This window comes from Chrysemys picta, chromosome 3 (genome assembly GCF_011386835.1).
Source record: "Chrysemys picta bellii isolate R12L10 chromosome 3, ASM1138683v2, whole genome shotgun sequence".
NCBI lineage: Eukaryota > Metazoa > Chordata > Testudines > Emydidae > Chrysemys > Chrysemys picta.
Window position 1 is genome coordinate 114,730,759 of NC_088793.1, and position 23,924 is coordinate 114,754,682.

Below are 23,924 nucleotides of genomic sequence, written 5' to 3' on the forward strand. Positions count from 1 at the left end.
TGGGGTTCAAACCCACAGGGGTTTGGGCTCCATTCCCTGGCTGTTAGGTGATGTGCTGTGGCTGCAAGCTCACCCTCTCCAATCACCCCCTGGCCCCTGCTGCCTTCCCTAATGCCCCATTGCTTCCATAACCACCTCCCCATCCAGTGCTTAATTTTCCCCAGGCTTGCTGGGACTGAGTAAGTCTGCTGTGAAAAGTGGTATTTGTTAATAACAAATAATTAACAAATATCACTTTTCACAGCAGACTTACTAGTTAGCAAGTCTTAAAAAAAAAAAGCAACCCAAAGCAAAAGAAACAATAAGAAAAAAGACAAGAATGTGCAAAGCACCTTCTGTTTCTATAGAGATAACTGTACATTATTTTTATTATTGAGTGCAATGATTTAGATGTGTATATGTGCATATTTATTTGTTTTTCCTAAAATAAATTAAATATTTTAGGAAAATTGGTCAGTGCAGCCACCAAAAAATGTGTTGTGAGAACCCCTGGTCCAGCCCGCCCTGCTTCATTCACATCACAGGCCCAGTGCACCTGGTTCCCGGTCACAGGGGGGCGCGGCTGAGGCCGGCTCTGCACTGTGGCCGCGGCAGCGCTAGGTGGGGCAGGGGCGGGAGCACTCAGCTACCAGCGCCTCCTGCACCCCCTAGGGCGGCTGCGGTGCGCAAAGCAGGGGGTGGCGCCTGGTGGGGGAGCTGCTGCCCCGGTGCCCATTGCGGAACGCAGAGCGCAGCCAGCTCCCGCCCCTGAGCCGAGTGAGCCTGAGGCGGCGCGGCCCGGGGAGAGCCACGCCGACAGGGCAACGCGATTTGGACACGTCTCGCGACAGCTGCGGAGGCTCTGCCTCCTCAGTGTACGCGTCGCCATGGCGACCGCGCCCTGGGCAACGTTCTGCGCTGGGGGCGCGAGCAGAGAGCTGCAGGGAAGGTTCGAATGGAACGTGCCGGAGCAGAGCCCCGGGGAACATGAGCAGCAACAGCCTCAGCAGCAGCGATGGCAGCTCGCGCGCGGGGTCCGCCTGCTCCCGGCTCATTGACGTGACCAGCAACGCGGCGCTGCTGCTCACCCCCTGCGCCGCGGCTGCAGCGCCCCCCGCCGCTGAGGTACCGAGCCGCGTCCCTGCCCGGTTTGCATTGACTGCGGGGCAGAGCCGGGCTTGGACGCAGCGTCCCCCAGTCTCCTGTTCCTATCAGGCTGCGCTGCCTGGGGCCAAGCCCTTGCTCTTTTCTGCGCTCAGCATCCTCCTGCAGCCCTGCGCCGGGATCTCACTGCTCTGCGGGGTCCTAAGGCTGGGCATGGGAACGCTTCCTAGGCAGGCTCTATGTGTGTGGGGGCGGGATGGACTGAACAGCGGAACTCCCGCCTAGGTCCCTGGCCCCAGCCCGCAGCAGAACCCCGTTGGCACCCATCCCGGGAGCTTGGCTGCCTAGTTCCAGGGTCGAGGAGTTTATACACAGTTGTAGAGTCACACTGTGAGTCAGAAGAAACATTCCTAAAGAGTAACAGTAGTGTAGAGAACAAGAGGTGGGAAAGGGCTGTAGGGAGCCATCCCTAGGGCCAGGGAGCTGGGCTTTGACTGCAGGTGCCTGGGGACCCGGAGGTATCCAGGTGCTCTGCTGCTAATCAGTGCACTCTAGCACCCCAGGTTTGCTCCCAATTGCTGTGTCCCCCTCACCCCGGTAGTGTGTTCCTACAGTGACAGAAAAGCTGTGCCTCCACTACGGGACTGTGCTGGCATAGCTATGCCAGTAGAGTCACCATAGTGTAAATGTAGTCTGAATCACAGGTGGTTCACCAGAGGAAGCAGCTGCTTCTCATTGTGGGGGAGGCACAAATATGGGCTGGGGAGCAGAACCAAAAGCCAGGGCTGAGCAGCAGAACTCCTGGCTGACTCTGCTGCATACTGGTCCTCAGCCTCACTGTAGGGTCCCAATGAGCATCTTCCTCATCCCCATTTTAACTAATACTTTACTAATCCAGCACCTTTCATCACATGATATTTATTTAAAATTTTTAAATAACCCTGCGCCCCTCTAAAAATTAAAAAAGGTATCAACCTGCATTTCATTGTAATTTTATGTTCCTTTCAAATATTTTTCTGTATTTGCTGTGACACCCAAGTTTTAACCCTTACTCTAGTAAGGATGAGTATACTCACTCTGAAGACCTGCTACCCCTTTATTGCCTGTGCCATTTCTGAAAACAGTTCTCCATCCTGACTCTTATGATGTGTGCTCCCACCTATGCCACCAATTTCAAGGAGTGGCTTTTTGGCCTCTGGAAGATCTGTGGGTTTAAGAGGTGTAACAACAAATGCATGTCTAGATGGTTTCCTACAGGAAGGAGGTGAGAGAGATTGAAGATTTTCTGTACACACTACTAATACCATACTCCTTGCAGATGATTGACCTTGCTTAGTTTATCTCATGGTAAAACTAAAATCCCAGTGGAGAGAGGCATTGTACAGTGGGGTTGCTAATGCATATTAATTATCATGTGGCAAAACACACCCTTTTTAGCAGTGAAGACAAACCTGTAGACAGGAACATGCAATCCAGCTTACGTAACAGCTGATAGAAACCCTACCTGTTTTAGTGACTCCCTGATGTAGTGGTTCTCAGACTGTGTTCCATAGCATAAGAGGGTCTGCAAAGACTTTCCACAGATCCTTGACAGTTCCAAAGTTCAAATTTTTGTATGCAGAATTTATTTGCCTCTTTTTGAATCCACCCGGCTTCTAGATACTGCTAAACCAGCATTTCTAGACTCAGTTCAGTTTTATCTCCAGTTTTACTTTTGAAGAATTATTTCATTTTTTTTCCCATTGGAAGACTCCAGATTGATACACACATCAGGAATGAATAAATAAATAAATAAATAAATATCAGATGAAGATGCTCCTGAAGCCAGTGACAGAGGATTTACAAACTTGGGAAAAAAGTTAATCCTTGATATTAACACCAGGGTCTGAGAGGGATAGGGTGTGCAGTTTTAATTGCAATTAATGTGTTTGAGAGGGGGCATGAATTTTGGAAAAGTTTGGGCAGAGTTTCTTCAAGTTCAATAATTTCTAGTCTAGTGTTTCCAAGACAGAATGGCTAATTTCTAACTGCCTCAAAGCTGTCCTATTGATCTGTTAGCCAGTTTCCAGACATTTCAGATACTTGGAGGGGAAAAATAGCCTTTTTATTTAATTGCTTGTTTCTGTGGAGGATGACTGACATTGATTTTAATACTGCAAAATGCGACTACAAGTTTCCTTTTTATTTCAGTTTTTAGTTTCACCTCATCATTTTGTCAATTTTAGCAGCTGCATTGATTCACATACTACAGAGCAGTAGAGATATTTGGTTCAATAATTTAAATAAAGTCTGACTGATAATTAAAACTTATCTTTACAAATTCAAGGACAAAATTTTTTCTTGTTAAATGTTGCAGAAGGGAGTATCTTCAGTGTGCTAGGAATTTACTTGTGTTATCCAAGGCTCTTCATTGCGTTTCTTTATCTTTCTTCAAACTCATTCCTTTGAAACTGTGGTATGATGGCTTTGATGTGAAGTTAAAGGTGAGGCTCAAGGATATTGCTTGGAAGGAAATGAAACCACTTGCCTGCTAAAGCAATAGCAAAAAGCGTAGTTAATAGAAAAGTCCATCATTTTAACAATACTTTATTCAGGAGGAAAAACAGCTATTAATAGAGTGAATAGCTGAGTATCAGCTGACTTTTGTTAACAGTGGGATGTGATTTTTTGTATTGCACTAAATTGTTTTGTTGCTCTGCTTAGAATTTTTGTTTTTCAACATTCTGAAGTCTGTTGCCATTTTAGTAAATTCAGTTTTCAACCTGTTAGAAAACTGTTTTTAGTAGCATGAGTTTTTAATATTTTAGAATTGATAGTAAAAAAGAAATATAAAAAATGATCTGTAACTAGGTGACTTCTAAATGAAAAACACACTTAAAATTACTTCTACAGGTATGCAGAAGTATATGTAATAATTGTAACTGATCAGAGCTGGTGGAGTAGAGAGAGATGCAGGATGTGACCCTTAAAATTTATACTGTGAGCAAGCCAACTATATATTCATAAGCATATATCTGTTCAGTGAAATGCAAGACATAGAAGGCATAAGACAAAGAGGATATTAGAATAGAATATTGGCACTGTTAGAATGTCTATCACCTTTGCGGTCTCTCCTCCATTTACAAATCTCTGATTAATACTAATTTCTTCTACAAAGTCTTACACTGTTGTCCACCAACCAATAGATAAAACAAAGCAAACAAGTGAAACTGCATGTGAGCAAGCGGTGACTTTCTGCACAGCCACTTGCTATTGCTGCTTCTCATTCCTCCTACCCTTCGTCTGCTGGCAGCAAGATGCGTACTCTGTTTCCATTTTTGTTTTTTAAAGCATTTAAGAGGCGTTGATCTAAAAATAATTACAAATAATAAAAATTGCAGCTTTTCCACAGCATTTATTTCACAAAACTGTTGAAGCAAAGCAGCAGGGGGACCCATTTCCCCAATGTTTTCTTTTTACTACATCCCTTAATTAATCAAGTCTTTACCAGAAGATGTAAGAAGTTGTTATAAAAGCTGACATACCAATGTTTTCATAATTGTCTTGAGATAACTGCTGTTCTTAACCTCGCTAACCAGTTATTTATCACATTTAGATCCAAGATCAACTCACCATGATGAAGAGACAAGTGGAAGAGAGAGCGAATTTAACTGCTATCTGTAGTGTTGCAAGGTAAGAATAACTTTTTGGTTGCCATGTGACTTTCTTTGAGCATATTAAACAACTTTGAATTAGGCTTGTTAATAAATAAACAATAGTGGAGAATGTTTCTTATCTGTCTAACATAATCTTTTAATGACTACAGCAGATAGGGCAGGACTTACCTTCAGAAGAGAAACACTGAAAATGCCAGAAGTAATTGATTTTATTCACCTGGACTATTGTTTTTAGGTTATACTTGTTTCAGAAAAGATATAGTATTGTTTGAAAAAGTCCAGAGCAGCACATCAAAAATAATCAGAGGATTGGCAAGAATTACAAGCCAAAAGTTAGGTCTGTTTGGAAAGGAGAAGACTAACTGGGTAGGTGGACTTGATTGTGATGATGAAGGATATAGTGAAAAGTGATCAGACGTTGTTTTCAACCTTTTCCATAATGTAAAAATAAAGAGGATAAAACTGAAATGCAATAATTGTAAAATAAATAGGAGAAAATATTAATGCACACAGCATCTGGCATATTGCCAATTTTTGCAATTTTATCACTAGTCTTACGCTATTTGTGTTTTTTTTCCATAGAACCTTAACTTTTGGAATCAAGTGGTTATATGAAAATCTCAGCTTTATTTTTATAAGATAAGTTTCTAGACTTCATGGCTGCAGAGAAAAGTTTCAAAATGGGAACCCCTCCCCACACCCTAAAGACTTGGAAATCAGGAGATGAAATAACCCCAAATTTATTGGTTTAAAATCATGAGATTTTTGGAAAAATATTTTATAATTTTTTGAGGCTCATGATTTTTGAATGCCTGGGGTTGACAAGTCAGTAATCAGTCTATGGAATTGACTGTGTAAGAGGAGTTGTAGCTGTGCTAGTCCCAGGATATTAGAAAGACAAGGTGAGTGAGGTAATAATCTTTTATTCGACTAACTTTTGTTGGTGAGAGAGACAAGCTTGAAAGATATTGCCTCACCCACCTTAGAATTCCTTCCTCCTCCACCATAACAAAAGAGGTACATTCAGCAGTGCAGAAATTGTCAAGGTCAAGATTTCTCAAAAGGGAGTATATGTAACCACAGATGACATACCAGCTGCAGTTGGGTGATACATGGATTGATTTATCAGAGTAGAATCCATTATAACTACACTGATTAATATTATAAGGGTGTTACACTAAGTACTTTTGAGTTTTAGATCTCATATGCTCGATTTTAAAGTTTGAGAACTGTTGGACTAGGTGTATTATTATTTTGCTTTAATATCAAACATTTCTGGGCCCTTTACGCCAGGTAAAATGATCAAAGTTGTGTAAAAGGGCTCTAAAAGGTGTGGATTCGACTCTGGGAGAATTCTGGCACAGCTAGTGGAATTAGGGAAGACAGCCATAAGCTGTCCTCTGGGGTACCCTTGCAAGCCCCGGTGTGTGTGTGTGTGTGTGTGTGGGGGGGGGGGGGGGCGGTGGGATGGGGGAAGGGAAGCACTGTCACACATAGGCTGTCAGGGACAGGCTGCCATGATTTCAACAGACCCTTTCCCCAAAGCTGTCTAGAATCAAGACGGTGCAAGAATAGCTTAAAGCCACATTAACCTCCACCCCCCAAGGCTTGCTAGTTCTGTACTTTCTCTCTTACAGTATGTCTACACTGCAAAAAAGATGTGTTCTTTAACTCAGCTAATCCACATTAACTATTTCTGGTTAAAATATCAGTGAAGACATGGCAGTTTAGCTTTTAACTTGAGTTAAGAGCTCAAGTTCACCCCCTGGCTGTCTTACAGGCCAACTCGAGTTAAAAGCCAAATTACCACATCTTGTCTGCTATTTTAATCTGTGTTAGTTAATACAGGGTAGATTACCCAAGTTAAGAACACACCATTTTTTTTTTTTGCAGTGTAGACATCCCATCAGAGGTGCAGCGCAGAATCTCACCCCTCCTATTGACCTAACTGTTCGGAATGAGCCCCTTTTTAATGCACACGTGTGTCCATGAATATTAATGTAATTAAAAATAGAAACACTGTCAGCACAACTCTTCTTTATTTTGTTAAATAAGAATCTGGTATGACATAGAAGATGAAGCTTTGGGTTTAACAATACTAGTCAGCTTTTCCCCTTTCTTTTTATTTGTTCATTTAATTGTGCTAAGACCCAATGGTTCCAATGAGTCTTGAGCCCTAGTGTACTAGGCACTGTACAAATATATAGGCAGACACAGTTCCCCAAGAACTTGCAATCTAAAAAGACTAAAGACTGTTAAATGGTGGTGGAAAGGGATGCAACATACAAATAACAGCTTATGGTTAAGGTTGACCCGTGTCATGTTTATTGCTTGGATTTTATTTTTTGTTTTGTTTTTATTTGTGCCTGAGGGTTTAAATGGGAAATTAGGTAAAAAGAAGAGGGGTGAAATTGATGAGGCGAGAAGAGGAAGGAAAGAGTAAAGATCGGCGGGGGTAAAGGTAGAGGAGGTGACTGGACAAAAGTTGGTCATGTAACTGGAGCAGAGATCATGGGCTATGTGAAGAAGTCTATCATGACAGTGGGTAGACAAGCGTCTGAAGGCTGCTCTGGCTGCTATCGGAGGGCTTCTGGTGGCTGGGGCCTTTGATGGGCTGCTACAGAAGCTCTCCCTACACCTGCTGTCTCCTGCTATTATGCCCTTATTTTGTTGATGGAACAACAGGAAATCGGTCAGTAGAACAGATCTGTGAGAATTCTCAGATATGCTATATTTTGATATCAAGCATTTTTTTCAATTCTTTTTCTCCCATTTGTTTTTTTAGAAACAAAGGAAGAACAGAGGCACAAAAGGTTAGTGAGTCATTTTTTATTTCTGTTGTACTAGCAATCGAAATGTGCTAGTTGCTTTTCAAATTCAGCGGAAGATGCCATCCCTGTTCTGAATAGCATGCGGGGTCGAAACAAAGTGTTGGGGAAAGGGATGCAGTGTACCAGCTGGTCAATTAGGATAATGGTTGACACTTGGTTTATGGAGGGTTTTTATTGTTTTGATGTATATTTCTTTATATATTTGTTTCACTAGTATTAGGGATTTTGGGAGGGCAGTTGTTGGGGTTAAAATGATAGTGAAGAATGGTGGGGAAGGGGTTGTGTGAATTAAAGAAAGAAAGATGGTAAAAACGTAATGGGAAGAGAGTGATGGGCAGCTAAAGTATTGCAGTGATATCAAAAGGCAGGGGAGTGTAACAAGGTGGCATGATTCTTCTGGTGATCCACCTTCTTTAGGAAGTGGTGGAGCTGTGCATAAAACTACTAAGTTCTGCTGACTCACTGTGGCAGGTGCAGCTTGCCGACTCAACCCTTTATATAAGGAAGATGAGAGTGGCTCTTTGTAACAGGAAACTGGGGCCTAGGTCAGATAGGTTTCTACAGGGAAACCATAGGAACACCCATAGGCTGAGGTTTGCATTTTTCTTGTTGTGTGATCGGCCAGTAAAGCCAAAAACCCCAGGAAAAGGGGTATGTTTAGACTACAAAGAGTGGAGATTCTGTTTCGGGCATGATGTGTGTTGTGTTGTGTTGTGTTGTGTTGTGTTGTGTGGGGGTGTCCACCTGCTTGCACTTGGGATGAAAGGGGACAGTAATGAAAGGTATTATAGCAAATGAAATAAATATAAATCAAGAGTCCAAGTTACAGAGTTGAGTGAATGATGATATGTGAAGACTTCACTTGGCAGCTGCTGCTGCCAATGTAAAGGAGTTGTAGGAGAGGTTTCTGGGACCAGTATAATGGGCTTTTTCCCCTGGAACTGGTGGGGAGGTGAGGTTGGAAGGCGCTGACTTTAGCCCTTACCCCTTTGGCTGTAGCTGGTTTGGGGATTTAGAATCAGACCCCGCGCCCACGCCTAGAAGAGCGCCTAACTTAGGCGCCTTTTTAATTTTTACTCACTCGGCGGCGGGTCCTTGACTCACTCCAGGTCTTCCGTGGCATTTCGGCAGTGAAACCTCCGGCCCTGCTCCTCCAGCCAGAGAGCTGGGCCCCGCTCCCCCGACTGGCGCGCCGGGAAGAGCGCGGAGAACCCCCCAGCCCCGATCCCGCGGCCGGAGCGCCGGGAGGAGCACGGCAAACCCCCGGTCCTGATTCCTCAACTGGAGTGGCGGGCGGAATGTGGCGAAACCCCTGGTCCCGATTCCCCGGCCGGAGCGGCGGACGCCGCATGGCGAAACCCATGGCCCCAATCCCCCGACCGGAGTCCCGGGACAAGTGTAGCAACACCCCCGGCTCTGCTGCCCCGGGCAAAGCGATGAGCGGAGCATGGCTAACCCCCCTGCCCCGATTCCCCGGCTGGAGTGGCGGGCGCTGCGTGGCGAAACCCCCGGCTCTGATTCCCCCGGGGGAGCGGGGCCAGGGGTTTCGCCGTGCTCCTAACGGTGCTCTGGCTGGGGGAGCGGGGCCGGGGGATTCATCACACTCCGCCTGCCGCTCTGTCCCGTGGATCGGGGCCGGGGGTTTCACTGCGCTACTCCCGGGGCTCCAGTCAGGGGATCAGGGCCGGGGGTTTCGCTGTGCTCCGCCCACCACTCCGGCCGGGGGATCAAGGATGAGGGTTTCGCCGTGCTCCTCCCGGCGCGCCAGCCGGGGGATCGGTGCCAGGGGTGTTGCCACGCTTCTCCCAGGGCTCCGGTCAGGGGATCGGGGCCTTGTCCTTCAGTGCCGCCGAGGACCCGGAGCGAGTGAAGGACCTGCTGCCGAAGTGCCACCGAAGACCTGGAGCACCGCCGGGTGAGTCATCCCTGCCGAGGCCCCGTCAAAACTATTCGAATCGGGCCCCGCACTTCCTAAAGCAGGCCCTGCTGTTCCCCATATGGAAGGGACAGGAGAGATGTCTGTTACGTGTGTTTTATATGGATTGGATTGTTTTCATTTAGCTTTAATTACTTGAATTTTATTAATCTGCGTTGGAGACACTTCTTCTTAACTCAGTTATACCATGCAGGTCTTGGATGAGTGACTGTTGATAAAACTCACTTGTAGTTATTATTTAAAAATGTTATTTAATTTATTTCATTTTGTTTGCACCAGCCTGTGGAGAACAGAATGAATGGTAGAGATGCAAGTGAGCTTTTCTGTTCTTGTTTGAGGGAGTGCCAAATCTGCTTAATGTACTTTAAAATCTCTCAGTCACTCATGATTAGCTAACTGCTTGGCACTGGTATGGATCAACAGTCAGGTTTGTGCATACTAAGTAGCAAAATGTAGAAATTAATGTGTTTACTTAATGTGTACACAAATATACATATTCACCCCCCAAAACCCACATGAATATATATAGAAAATCCACATGGACAATAATATAACAGTTCCAACTTTTCCAATCTCTGGTGCCCCAATGATCATTAGGGGCAGATTGAGAAAAGTATTTAGGTGGCTAAAGATGCAGATAGATACTTAGAGGGATTTTCAAAAGTGCCTGAGTTAGGCGCTAACTTCCATTAACTTGAATTTGAGTTAGGTGCCGAATCTACTGAGGGACTATTGTAAATCCCTCAGGTGTCTGTCTGCATCTTTAGCCACCTAAATATCTTTGTCAATCTGTCCCTAGATGAACAGTGTAGGTTTTAGATCCTCAGGCAGTAAGGCATTTGTTTATTGCTGAGGATCAGGGATCTTCCTCTAGAACAATACTCTCTTATTTTGTGCTGTATTCATCAGTTTGATGAGACTCCTATGTAATGATGTTAGAGAATAAGAAATGGTGGTTAGTTATTCATTTTATGTTTGTTTAGAGGAGAGAAGAGAAATTCACAGTAATGTGAAATTCAGCCCGAAGAGATGGTGATATTACTATTTCATTTGTTGGTATTGTGGCAGTGCCTAGAAGCCCAAGTCGTGGACTTATACGTTATACTGAGTGTTGTATGCACATAGAACAAAAATAAAAGCCCTGTCTTAAAAATCTGAACACATGATGTTAGACAACCCATGGAGTAAAACAGGAGAGAGAATGGTAGCAGATAAGTGATTGTAATAAGTAGCAGGCATAGTATGGTAGTAAGTACAGTATTCTGGGAAAACCACTGCCCTATGGAGGTGTGATTTCTAATGCACACCAATGTGTTGCTGGGTAGCCCTGCTGGCATGCATTAAAGGTTTCCTCTTGTGCTTTAACTTAGTGCTCTTTGAACCAGTGCGTTAAAGGGCTTTAGGGAACATTACAAAGAGATTACTCATGACAGAGCTACTGTAATGAGTAATGTAAAATAATATACATTACTCATTCTAGTATATACAGAAAACCAAAATTTTTGGACATTACATCAAACGAAAATTGCAAAAAGTAAACCCCCAAAATGAAATTAATAAACTAAAAAAAACCAACACAGAAGCCCTGATTATAAGCTATAATGTCAGTATTTACTCTTTCAACACTAGAGTATGTAGTTTTCGCTTGTGTACCTGCTTTGATCAGCAAACAAAAGTAGTTACTAAGTACATTAGCAGGGTGTTTTGCTTCTTTGTATTCACTACAACATCAAAGCAATGACAATCCTTTATGTTGTCATTGGAAAGATACAGTGTTGTTATTAGACCTGTGCTTTTTATAGTTTCCCCAAAACTGTGCCAGGCAGTTGTGACAGGAACAAGTCCTTTGTGTGTTAAAAGACTGACATTTGACCAATAAACAAATGTGGCATTATTTCATCTAGATAATTTATTTTGTGACTTTTCCCAAGATACTAATCCTCAGCAGGCTGATGTTTTTCTAAACTACTAATTAAAATATGCATAGGAGAAGAACATGTGTGCATCCATGTGGTGATGACAGTCGTGATAAATTCCAGAGCCATGTAATAAATCACATTTATCTTTAACTTTTGGCTGCCTCATGTGTACCTAAATACTTTTGCCTGCATTCTACTCACTACTCTGTCACCCCTAGGGCTGCTAACATTCCTCAACTCTCATCGACTCCAAAGTTTTTTTAAAACAACCTGCCACAGAAATGTTTCATCCTTTTCCCCTTAAATATGAAATTAACTGTTACCCCCAAAATAATGACTCTCAGAAGTAGGAGGGATAATATTCAGGCTCAGAAAATACACTGCTGCATGTATTTTCTCTATTATAGCTGAATTGCCAGTGCCAGCTGTAAGGTTGCCTATGGGTTTCTATTGTGAACTCCCTTTTTCATTTACTCATCACTCTTTCAAGTTAGGAGAGAGACATATGGACACAAAATTCAAGGGTGCAATTTGGCATGCAGTGGGTTTGGTGTGGTGCACTGCCTCAATGGGAGCTCCCAGAGGTATAGACACGAGGACTTGTCTGCAGGTGGAGTTCTTCAGACATAGTTATTCTGGAATAACTATTCTTGAAGAACAATATGCATGGACATTCTTATTGTGGAATAAAAGTGTCCACATGTGGAGTTAATCAGGAATGACTCTGTGGGTAGACAAGCCCTGAGAAACCCTTGAAGAGGAGGGAGTGTGTCCTTTCCAGAGTGAGACCAGCTCTGCAGGCCAGTGTGGATTGTGTCCTATCTCTGTCCCCTCTGGGATTTCTAGCTCTAACAGCATTGCTGGATGGGAGTATATCTTTCTTTTGTAATAGTGCAAGGACCACAGTTGTGTTTCATTTCTGCATGGGAGTTGGTGGAGGTACAGAGAGGGTTTTTTTTTGTGCCCTCTCCCTATGCCTTTGCATTCCCTGCATGTACTAAACACAGTTCTGCTCTAAGAATGTCAGATTTAATATTGTTTCAATCTACAATAACTACAAAATATGTCCTATCTAATGGGGCTGTTGCCCGGACCCTGGAGTAGACCTAAATTGGAAGGCATGGCTTTGATTTCTCTCTTTTCTAAATTAAATGGACTGGTTTTACTTAAACTAATTGGGATTCCTGTGATAAGTGCTGCAAGGTGCTCTTGGACTCAGAGAATGAAAACAAAACTCAGGATTCAGATCATCCAGATTAGAGCATCCAAAAGCTGAACACTTCTATACATTGTCAAAATGTCAGATATGGTCTGCTGGGGAATGGGAAAAGTCTAAAAGCTAAGAGGAACAGGGTGGTGTTGGGAGCTGAATAGTTACATGGCTATGTATTGTGTTTTGATGCTTTTTAATCCCTCAGACTACTCCCCCCACCTCCACCCCCACCCCCCATAGATATTTTATTTTCTGCAAAACTATAAATCAGTGTGCAGTGCGGGAACAGAGTTTAAATACTGAAATAGTAGGGGGACACAACCTCCCGCTGGCCAAGGACAGTCTGTAAAGCTTTCTTTGTCTTTAATGCTTAATCATGTAATAACTACATAAGTAACTTCGCTGCTGTACTCTAGAATTTTAACACTTTAACACACTGAGGGTCAAATTCACCACCAGTGTGAGTAGAGGGACTCCACTGATTTGAGTACAATTATATCTGTTTACACCATTGGTAGGTATGGCACCCAATGTTAGTGTACAGCATTTTCAGTGTGTTTTCTTTGAGGTACTGAATGACAGAACAAATCTGAAGAAAAGTTGTTCAGAAACATGGTGTCTGATGGTTCTCATTTTGCCTTGACTGTGATGTCTTCCCAGGGAGCTTATGATCACATTCTTCTGGATATACCGGTTACTCGAGAACAGACAAATCACTATCGGGCTGTGGCTGAAACTGCCCGTAGTGAACTTGCAGCACTTCTGGTAAAGTATGAATGTGCCCAGTCAGAGGTAAGTCTTAAAGAATCATCCTCCCTCCCTTCCCCCCAAAAGATCCCCCTAAAAGTTCCTTTTTCTGTTAATGTGAGCTATGCACACAGTGCAGAGAAAGTAGATCCACTAAATCTCCTTACAGGGAATGTAAAATGTATCTTTGTTTTATTAATTGTGGGATTTTGTTTTTGTTTTCAGATTACATTTATTCAAATTTGCCACAAATTTTTTTTTCTGCTTATATCAGTTGCCAGTCTTTGCGCCATTATCTTGTTCGTTAACTGAAGTTGGCACCAGGATGATTTTCTTATTGTGTTTGGCTGTAAAATACAGTATTTCACAATTCTAACCAAAGTTAATATTTCAACACTGTGGTTATCTGAGTGATTTTAACATATGTTGATTCCAGGGCTCTCATATTTTTCCCACTTGTTAACATGTTCATTTTTTATTTCCATTACTGAATGAAGCTTAGTTGATCCAGTTGTGCAGTACAGTCATGCAGAAAGGTGGTTTTTCTGTGCTGATAGAAATGAATGATAGCATCCTATACTCATAGCACTCTTCATCCAGGTGGCACCTAAAGCATTTAATAAATGTTACAAGAGCATGTTCTCTTTCTCCCCTTCTCTCTCTGTGTAAAATGCTTAGGATCTACCTGTATGGTGCATCAAAATCAAAATTCACTTTGCCCATGAACGAAATGCAACTAAATTTGTTGTGAAATCAAGCAACTCTTAAATAGTTCACAGCAATGATAAGCAACAGTTTAGAACAATAAATTATTAATACTATATCCAAGTGAAACAGGGGTGAATGTAGATCTGTAGAATGTAATTATCTGAGCTGGAATTTGGCCAGTTAATCCTCATATTGTTGCAAAAAGTGCCTACCAATCTTTAATTAATGTATGTGGTCAGTAACTTGGCTTTACATTTCATCAGAAAGAATTAAAGAAGATGAGATTCTTGTTGATCCTTTACTTGACTCCAACTCTTGAATGAAGGGAGTAAATACTTTAATAATCTCTTTACTTACTGTCATGGTGACAGGCCACTTTATAGAATTTTTTTCACTGCTGTTTTTGGAAAAGGCAGAAAGGGAGTAAAGAAAGCCAGCTTCACTTTCATCCAAAATACTCAAATTCTTGTTAAATTCATGTTGTTGTTTGTAACATCTACATGTCCCAGCTGAATTCAGAGCCCCCTTGTGCTTGGTGCTGTACAGACTCATAATAAGGGACACTGAATGGCATACAGTCTAAATTGACAAGGGAGAAAAAGGAAGTGTTGTTATCCCATGTCTACATGGGGAATTAAAGCTCAGAGAGATTAGGTATCTTGTCTGTGGTCACGCAGGATATCTTTGGCAAAGCCAGAAATTAAACTCTGATCTCCTGAGTTCCAGTCCAGTGCCTTAATCACAAATCCATCCTTCTTGCATTAAAAGAGCACTCACATAGCTTGTTAATCTTAGTTTTAGTTTTCATGTGGTAAGAGCTAACTGCCACATATTGCATATTTTTCATTATAATGGAGCTGGAAGCAACACCTAAGTGTTGCTTAGCACTTTCTATTGTAAATCCCTGTTTTTAGTTGTTTATAACTTTGACCATTTAGGCTGAAATTTTACATGCCAGGTCTGCCTCAGGCTGAATGTTGCTGGGAAATTTTCAGCAAAAGTGGATCAACTCTTTCTGAGAACGAGGCTAGGGAATATACATTATTTTGCCAGTGTTCCTTAAAAAAAGTTCGAACTGTTTGTTGAGAAGCTCTAGCACTTTCATACTTTGGAACAGGGACTTGAAATTAGGCAACGGGTGCCAGAAGGGGATCAGAGAGGTGCCTTTTGCTGTTCCTGTGGAAATCTACCTAATCTACTTGACTGAATTATAAGCCTCTGAAAATCACTGTTTGCACATGCTGTGTAGAGGCTTGTTAGCAACATTTTCCAAACATTCTGTCTTCACTGAACATTCTGCAGCTCTTTAGAGCCACAGCCACAGTGAGCATGCTTCATTCCCATAGAGCAGGGGTAGTCAATTATTTTTTGTCAAGGTCCAAATTTCTTGGTCAAGGTATAGTCAAGGTCCAGACTCTGGAGGAAATAATTTTTTTAAAAAGTATGATGATAAGTAAATAAAAAGATTTTGGGGTCTGTTCAAAAGCATCTGGCAGTCCGGATTTGGCCTGTGGTCTGCCTGTTGATTACCCCTGCCATAGAGCTTAGTGAGTACGCTCCAGCCCAGGACTGAGCAGGACTTTTCTTGCAATTACTCTTTCCATTAGCGAGAGGCCACTGTGGCACCAGACACCAGAACTGAGAACAGGGAGGAAGAGATCTTGTGAAAAATATGTGATCACAATTAAAGACTGTATCATTAAGGTTTCACAGGAAACCTTAATTCTGGTATTTCCTAACTTTTGTATGTGTGATTTTTACAAACCTTAATGTTGTTTCAACCTAATGTAAAACTCCATTTAAAATAATTTAAAAAACAGTGGTTCTTTTTGTTTCTGCTCTGTTTTTTTTAAATACCTTTATAGATATTTAAAAATAACATTTTTCTTCTTACTAACTTTGCCCATTTTATTCAGCTAATACATATTTTTGCTATTGTTTCGAATGGCACTGAAAGCGATGTGGCTATTTTTGTTTACTTCATACTGAAACTGGAGTTTACATACTGCTTTCTGTGAGTATTGAAAAAATGGTAGCTATTGTCACTTTTTTTCCCCCCACTGAATCTGTTGGTAATAGAGTAGAAGAATAAGATACTTTGATTCCAAAAGGTATTTCCTGCCGGATTTTAAAAAAATAAACAATTTAATAATAATTACATTAAATAATAATTTAAGACAGTTCAAATACGTAGTCTATATTGAATTTTTCTTACAATTATTTGTTTTTTTCTCTCTTCCTCTCCTCTGTCTATAGCTTCTAGATCTCAGATCCAAAATGGTCTCTAAAGAAGTCTCATTGCAAGAGCTGAAGGCTGAAGTGGAAAGCTACAAGGAAAACAATGCTAGACAATCCTCTCTACTCCTCTCTTTGCAAAATCGAGTTCAGGAGATGGAGGAGGAATCAGGTGTGCTTGCCACTTCCAAAAAACAGACAGACCTAACAGCACATGTTTTGCTCCAGGAGAATTGGGAGTTGAAGGAGAAGATCCATAACCAGGAAGCCAAACTGAAGTAAGAGATTCAATCAAGCTGTGGTATAATTTTGGGTTGAGATGTCACTGTACTGTAGTTGCCAACGTAGAAAACTACCTTTGTAGTTAAATTTCAGTGCAGAAACAGATTTGTATTGAGCTGTATATTATTGCCCCTTTGGCCTGGGCAGTTAGCCAGTATTCAGGGCCTTGCAGAGTTGTGCCCTTTAGGAAGAGAACTTGATATGAGTCAGGTATATTCTTTGGTGTAATCTTGTTTATTTACAAATAATGTACACAAAGCCCAGTTTCCCTGAACATAGTAGAAACAAAGAGCAGGCACACTTTCTTAGCTTAGATACCCCTAAGTGTGCCACTCCAGCGAGCTCTGTGCCTGACAATGTCTTTTTCTGCTTCCTCTTAGGGTCACATTCACCATGCCTTCTACAGGCTTTCTCTGCTTCTACCACACACTAGGGTTACCATACGTCCGGATTTTCCCGGACATGTCCGGCTTTTGGGGGCTCAAATCCCCGTCCGGGGGGAAATCCCCAAAAGCCGGGCATGTCCGGGAAAATCGGGAGGGCTCGGTGGTGCTCGGCCGGGGCCGGCGGTGCCGGGCCGGGGGCATGGTGCCGGGCCGGGAACCGGGGGCGCAGTGCCGGGCCAGGGTCACAGTGCCGGGCCGGGCGCGGGGCCGGACGGGGAGCCGGGGGCGCGGTGCCGGGCCGGGTCAGCCGGGCCGGGTCAGCCGGGCCGGCGGGGAGCCGGGTCAGCCGGGCCGGGTCAGCCGGGCCGGGTCAGCCGGGCCGGCGGGGAGCCGGGCCGGCGGGGAGCCGGGTCAGCCGGGCCGGGTCAGCCGGGCCGGCGGGGAGCCGGGCCGGCGGGGAGCCGGGTCAGCCGGGCCGGCGGGGAGCCGGGTCAGCCGGGGGCCGGGCCGGCGGGGCCGGCGGGGGGCCGGGCCGGCGGGGAGCCGGGCCCGGCGGGGAGCCGGCAGTGCTGGGCGGGCCGGGGGTGGTCGGCGGGGGCCGGCACCCCAGGGCCCGAGCCGACCCAGGCTGGAAACGCCGGGGGGCCAGCCTGGGCCGCGCCTCCTCCCCCCACACTCCCCCTTACCTGCTTCAGGCTTCCCGCAAATCAAATATTCGCGGGAAGCAGGGGAGGGGGCGGAGACTTTGGGGAGGGGGCGGGGTTGGGTGGGGTGTGTGGGTGGGGCTGGGGGCGGGACCGGGGGCCGTGGAGTGTCCTCCATTTGGAGGCACAAAATATGGTAACCCTACCACACACAGGCTGAGAAACCAATCTCTTAGCCCCGGTGTTTTCAATCAGGGAAATCCCTGACCTGCCAGATAGTCTGGGCCATCCTCCATTGTTTATAGCTCTTTGTATTAAATAAAGAGGCTAAATTATTTATTCCATTGAGTCTGAAAGAATGCTTGATGCACTTATTGACCGTAACTAGGTCTGTGCTTGTTGGAACCAAAGACTTGTCTGATGGCAGCCAGTAGCACCTGTCAGAAAAACAATATGTTTTTACAGAGGTTAAAAATAAACTCTGCAGAAGGGAGGTTTACTCCAGTGAAGCGTTTAATCAGTTGCAGCTGCAAATCTATAGGACTTTCCTATAAGTTTCACCAAGGTCACTGAGTCTGTTATCTCCCCAGTCTGAATTTCTAAGGGTTTAGAAGATCCACTAGCTTTACCAGTGGAGTTTGTGAACTCTTCCAGCCTAATAGCTTGGATTTTCCCTGAAAGAAAAAGCAGGGAAGTGAAAATACAAAAATTTGTGCTTAAGATTGAGATTACATATTTAAATGCTCAATAGTCATGAAACCAGAAAAGTAAAGTTTTCATAATATGGAAAATTCAGTTATGCTATACATGCATTGTAATTTCAATTTGTGTATTTGTTTTTAAATACATACATGAATATATGACTTTTTATGTGAGTATACACTAGAAAATATGCAGTTTGTACAACGTGGCTCAACTTACTGTGAACATTTTTCATTTCCGTGTATTTGAGCTTTCATATTTGTAACTAATAATGTTACATTAATATAACCTTTTGTATTTTTCTCTATTACATACACCATTCTGGATAATGCAATATCAAGGTGCTCAGATATTGTGGTATGTTTGTAGTTATAGTTATGCCAAGAGAGAGGAAGAGAACCATTGCTGGTGATAGCTATTAGGGTAGGAAGAAAGCTTACATACAGTATCTACAAGCATGTGCAGTTCTGATATGCCTTTTGTTAGATTTTCCAATCCATTGATTTTTTTTCCCCTCCCACTATTCATTGGGCAATGTTTCTTGTCATATACAACTTTACACTGTAAAAGATGCAATGTCCTGTGCTGCATTTATCAATTTAACAGTCTTCAGGACCGTGTGCATGCCACACAAAAGTGTATACACTGTTAGATCAGAATACACATACAGGTTAGTTTTGCTAGGTCGGTCTTGTGGCTTCAGACACATCAGAGGTGCAAGTATTTCTGCAGAAATTCACTTGATCAAATGTACTCTGGCTTTAAAAAAAGTAGGTTAATGCTATGTGCTGTTGCTGTAACTTAAAGAAATTTATTTTCATTAACTTTCAAGATAATTCCTGGTTGGCGTATCTTCAAATGAGACAGTAGTCATAGAGAACATATTGTACACACATGCTGTACATGGGGGTAACTTGCTGTTATATTGGGGAAAAATTGATGAATAAGACAGGATAAATTTGATTGTGTGTCATGTAACCAGTCATTTTGGACATGTGTTTTTAGAGAAGTCTCTGAAATAGTTAACGTTGAAGATGTGATGACATTCCTTCCCAGGGGGTTCCTTTGGCTATTTCACCCCCAACCAATGAGCCAAAGACACAATAACACATGGGTACACCATCTGGTTTTCAGCAGTGCCTACACTCAATTCCCCTTTCCCAGGATTCTTCTCACAAGGATCTATAATATCAATAGGTCCTCATGCTCCTTTCTCTCAGTGTGATGGAAGAGGCCCCTCCTCGGTCCAGGGGAAAAGGCTTTTAGAGCAGCTGTTTTCTTATCCTGAAGAAAAAGGAAGGCTGGCAACCCATCCTGGACTTGCAGAACCTTACATTCATTCACAAGTTGAAGTTCAGGATGGTTCCCTCTGACACTGATAATCCCAAGTCTAGAGTCTGGAGACTGGTTCAGATCTCTTGTGCTGCAGGATGAGTACTTCCATATCTCCATCATTTTGCCTACAAGAAGTACCTATGATTTACAGTTGGCAAGGACCACTATCAATATTGAACCCTGCCTTTTGAACTCTCCACAGCATCGAGGAGATCTAGCAAGGTGCTATCAGTAGTGGCAGCTAACCTGAGAAGTTTTAACATCAATAAATAATCTTACCTGGATGATTGGTTTATATGGGGGACCGCTCCTCAACAGGTATCTGAAGCTATCCAAAATGCACTCAACCTCTTTCAGAGGTCAGGCCTGAAAGTCAAGAAATTGAAATAGATGGTAATCCCAGATCAGAGGACTGAATTCATTGGTGTGATCTTAGACGTCTCCACATCCAGGGCCTACATGCCTCAAGATGTATTTGAGAACCTGTCCATTCTAACTCTCAGTTGGAGGGAAATCCATGTACCAATGGAAGGTTGTGCCTTGCCCTTCTAGATCATATGGCTTCTTGCACCTTTTTGATACCACATGCCAGACTTCACCTCCACTGCTTGCAGGATTAGTAGAAGCTGTTTTACACACCCTCCAAACATTGTCTGGATGCCTCTCATTAACTCACCCATGGTCCTGTCTTCACTGAAATGGTGGGGAAAAAGAGTGCTTGCAGAGGGGTCACCTTCTGGATGCTCCTGCCATCGAAGACCATAGTCACAGACACATCCTTGCTACAGTGGGGTGCCCACATGGACACATTAAAGACACAGGGTTTATGGTCCCCAAGGGAGAAGAGAACGTACATCAATCTCCTAAAACTCAAAATCATACTGGAGGTCTGTGAGTCCTTTCTCCACCTAACAGAAGGGCAGTCCATATTAATCATGATCAACAACACGACCACCATGTTTTATATCAACAAACAAGGTGGAGACAGGCCTTCCCCGCTCTGCCAGGAAGCCATCACGCTTTGGAACTGGTGCATCAAACATACAGTTATTGCTGGTGTGGAGGTACACTTACCTGGACTGCAGAATATGCTTGTGGGCAATCTCAACAGATACTTCCTCCCAGATTGTGAATGGGAGATCAAAGACAAGATTCTGGTGGACATCTTCATGGACTGGGGCAATCCCAAAATGGACCTGTTTGCCACTCAATACAACAAGTGCCTGAGATTCTGCTCAAGGGGTGGAATGAGACTGGAATCCATCGCAGATGCCTTTGTGTTACTGTGGACAGGAGACCTGATCTATGCTTCCCCCGGCCCCTCTTATTGCCATAGTACTTTGCAAACTGAAACAGGTCTTGGCCAAGCTAATTCTCATAGCTCCAGTGTGGCCCTGACAGTTCTACTTTATAGACCTACTGAGCCTTTTTTCTGCTCCCAGACCTGCTGTCTCAGAACAAGTGATAGACCCAACACCTGCATCTTACATCCTTGCAACTCACAGCAAGGGTGGCTGTTGTCAATAGAGCTGGCCTGCACCTCTCTAGTTAGAGAAGTTCTAATAAGCAGCAGAAAATAATCAACAAGAAAAACCTACCTGCCAAAATGGATGACGTTTTTCACTGGTGCCACCAAAAATCAGTGGTACCACATCATTCCTTGAGCCCTCAAATCCTCGACTACTTACCCAGACTAAAATGCAATAACCCGTCCCTCAGTTCAGTCAAGCATCACCTACTGGTCATCTCAGCTCATCTTCCACCAGTGGAGGACCATACCATTTTTTCCTCAATCTGTTAGTAATTAGGTTCCTGAAGGCCCTAATTAAGGTATTCCCACCAATCAAGGAACCTAGATCCTCATGGATCTTAAAAGTGGTACTCTCAGACTTCAGGGACCTACTCTTCAAACCTATGGCCTCTTCTTCTTTTCTACACCTTTCTATGAAAATTGCATTTTTAATCCCTATAACTTCTGCCAGCCCAGTACAGGAGATTCAGGCACTGATGGCTGACCCACCCTATATAGTGCTCCACCCAGACAAGGTGGAGCATACACCCTAAATTTCTCCCCAGAATAGTGAGAGACTTCCACTAGAACCAAAAAATACACTTACCAGTATTTCCCCCAAAACCTCATGCATCCAAATCTGGGGTGATGTTGCACACTCTAGACCAGTGGTTCTCAGCCTTTTTGGGTTCAGCCCCCATTTGTAAACTTTGAGGCTTCTTGTGACCAGTAAATAGCTTTAGTGCAAAAAAAAAATCTGGTTTAGTAAATATATTGTGGGTAAGAAATACAATATACACATTAATGTAGTAAATACTAAATAATTACACCTGGCATTCCATAGTGGCAACTCATGTGGCTCCTATTTCATGGGACAGGGTGAGCTCGGCTCCTCACTCCAGGCAGTGTGACCTTTGAGGTTGCAGCACTGCTCAGATTTAGCCTGTGGGCTTGCTGGGCCAAATTTGGGAGAGTGATGTAGCGACTTTGTGCAGAGGGTCACAGCACCACTCACTGAAATTTGGCCTGGAGGAGCAGCCGGACCAAACCTGAACAGCACTGCAATCCTGTGCACCAGCTAAGAACTCCTGGAGCAGGGAGTTGAGCACAGCCAGTCTTGCAGGACCACTGCAGGGTGAAACCGCCCAGGGCCTTCCTTCCCCCCCGGGGGTACACTCTCCTCTCTGGGCTTCCTATGTGAATGTGTGCCACATTCTGGCACCCTAGTTCTGGGTCACAACCCAGGGATTGAAAAACCCTGCTCTACACGTCAGGAGAGCACTGGCCTACTATTTAAACAGAAGTATTTAGAAAATCACTAAGACTTCATGTTAACCTCCATCACAGAGAGGTCAAAAGGTTCTGCAAGTTCATCCCAGATACCATAAAACTGAATTTCTGATGGTATTAAAACATGCCGCGAAGTGGCCATGGTAGATCCACCATCCATCAGGGCTCACTCCACTAGAATGCAAGTTGTACCAGTAGCATCACTGTGAAGTCTACCATTATCAAACACAGTGGAACCTCAGCGTTCCGAACATCAGAGGTATGGACTGACCAGTCAACCACACACCTCATTTGGAACCAGAAGTATGCGGGCAGCAGCAGAGACAAATTAAAAAAAAGCAAATACAGTACAGTGCTGTGTTAAACGTAAACTACTTCAAAAAAAAAAAAAAAAAAAAGGGAAAGCTTAAAATGTTTTTTGACAAGGTAAGGAACCTGTTTCTGTGCTTGTTTTCATTTTAATTAAGATGGTTAAAAGCAGCATTTTGCTTCTGCATAGTAAAGTTTCAAAGCTACATTAAATCAATGTTCAGTTGTAAACTTGAAAGAACCACCATAATGTGTTTTTCAGAGTTATGAACAACCTCCATTCCCGAGGTTCATAACTCTGAGGTTCTACTTAGGGTGACCAGATAGCAAGTGTGAAAAATTGGGACGGGGTGGAGGGGTAATAGGCGCATATATAAGACAAAGTCCAGAGTATCGGGACTGTCCCTATAAAATCAGGACATCTGGTCACCCTAGTTCTACTGCATTTGTAAAGCAGGCACTTGGGCATCAATGTACACGTTCCCAAGACACTACATCCTGACTGAGGCCTCCAAGCCCAAAGAGTAAAGGAGTTCTTCACTCTCTGTTTAAATAATTACCGTTAGTTCCCACCTCCTTAGCACAGTTACTGCTTGGGAGTCACCAGCAGTGGTATATGGATATGGACAATCACCTGAAGGAGAATGGGAAGTTATTTACTGAAGGAGAATGGGAAGTTCTTTGAGATGTATTGTTCATATGCACATTCCCACCCTTCCATCCCCTCTACTGTGGAGTCCCTATTTGGGGGTTCTGCGGTGAGAAGGAACCAAGTGGTAGCTGGTGTGTGAGGTCTCAGGAGCATGAAGGCTCCGGGGTGCATGTGTGTTGCACGAGTACTGCTGGACCAAAAGACTCCAGTCTCAGGTTCATGAGTTGTATGTGCACCATCAGTGGAATGTGATTATGGACCACACATCTTGAAGAAGTCCAGTTACTTTAACTGAAAAGTAACTTCCCCTTCTGTGCAGAATTGAAGGTGAAAGTCTCTGGCTTTATGTGAATTTTCTGTTCTCTTGGGGCTTTGAGTAAAGGTTGTCCATCAGAAATTAACTCTTTGGTTGAATTTTTTTTTAAAGTGTCCTCTTAAATATGCATAATTGGTGATGTGGAACCAATAGTTCATCCAGTGTGTTTA

The 23,924-nt window shown here is 43.5% G+C and overlaps 1 protein-coding gene across 7 annotated transcripts in view; it reads left to right on the top strand.

Annotated features, from left to right (window-relative positions):
- Positions 1–586: 586 nt before the first annotated feature.
- Positions 587–23,924, top strand: part of CCDC170 (coiled-coil domain containing 170) — a 67,180-nt gene continuing 43,842 nt past the window's right edge. For 3 of the 7 annotated variants that reach the window (XR_006173992.2, XM_005301398.4, XM_042848253.2), the window contains exons 1-5: positions 587–1,104; positions 4,679–4,755; positions 7,525–7,552; positions 13,299–13,430; positions 16,350–16,606. Coding sequence is in view for 6 of the 7 variants with exons in the window: in XM_005301398.4 (XP_005301455.2) it covers positions 967–1,104; positions 4,679–4,755; positions 7,525–7,552; positions 13,299–13,430; positions 16,350–16,606 (632 nt within the window). In the remaining variant the exon portion in view is untranslated. Of the gene's footprint in view, positions 1,105–3,441; positions 3,567–4,362; positions 4,579–4,678; positions 4,756–6,501; positions 7,432–7,524; positions 7,553–12,942; positions 13,153–13,298; positions 13,431–16,349; positions 16,607–23,924 lie in introns of those variants that run through there. The other 4 variants (XM_024112526.3, XM_042848252.2, XM_005301401.4 and 1 more) reach the window with 4 other exon arrangements.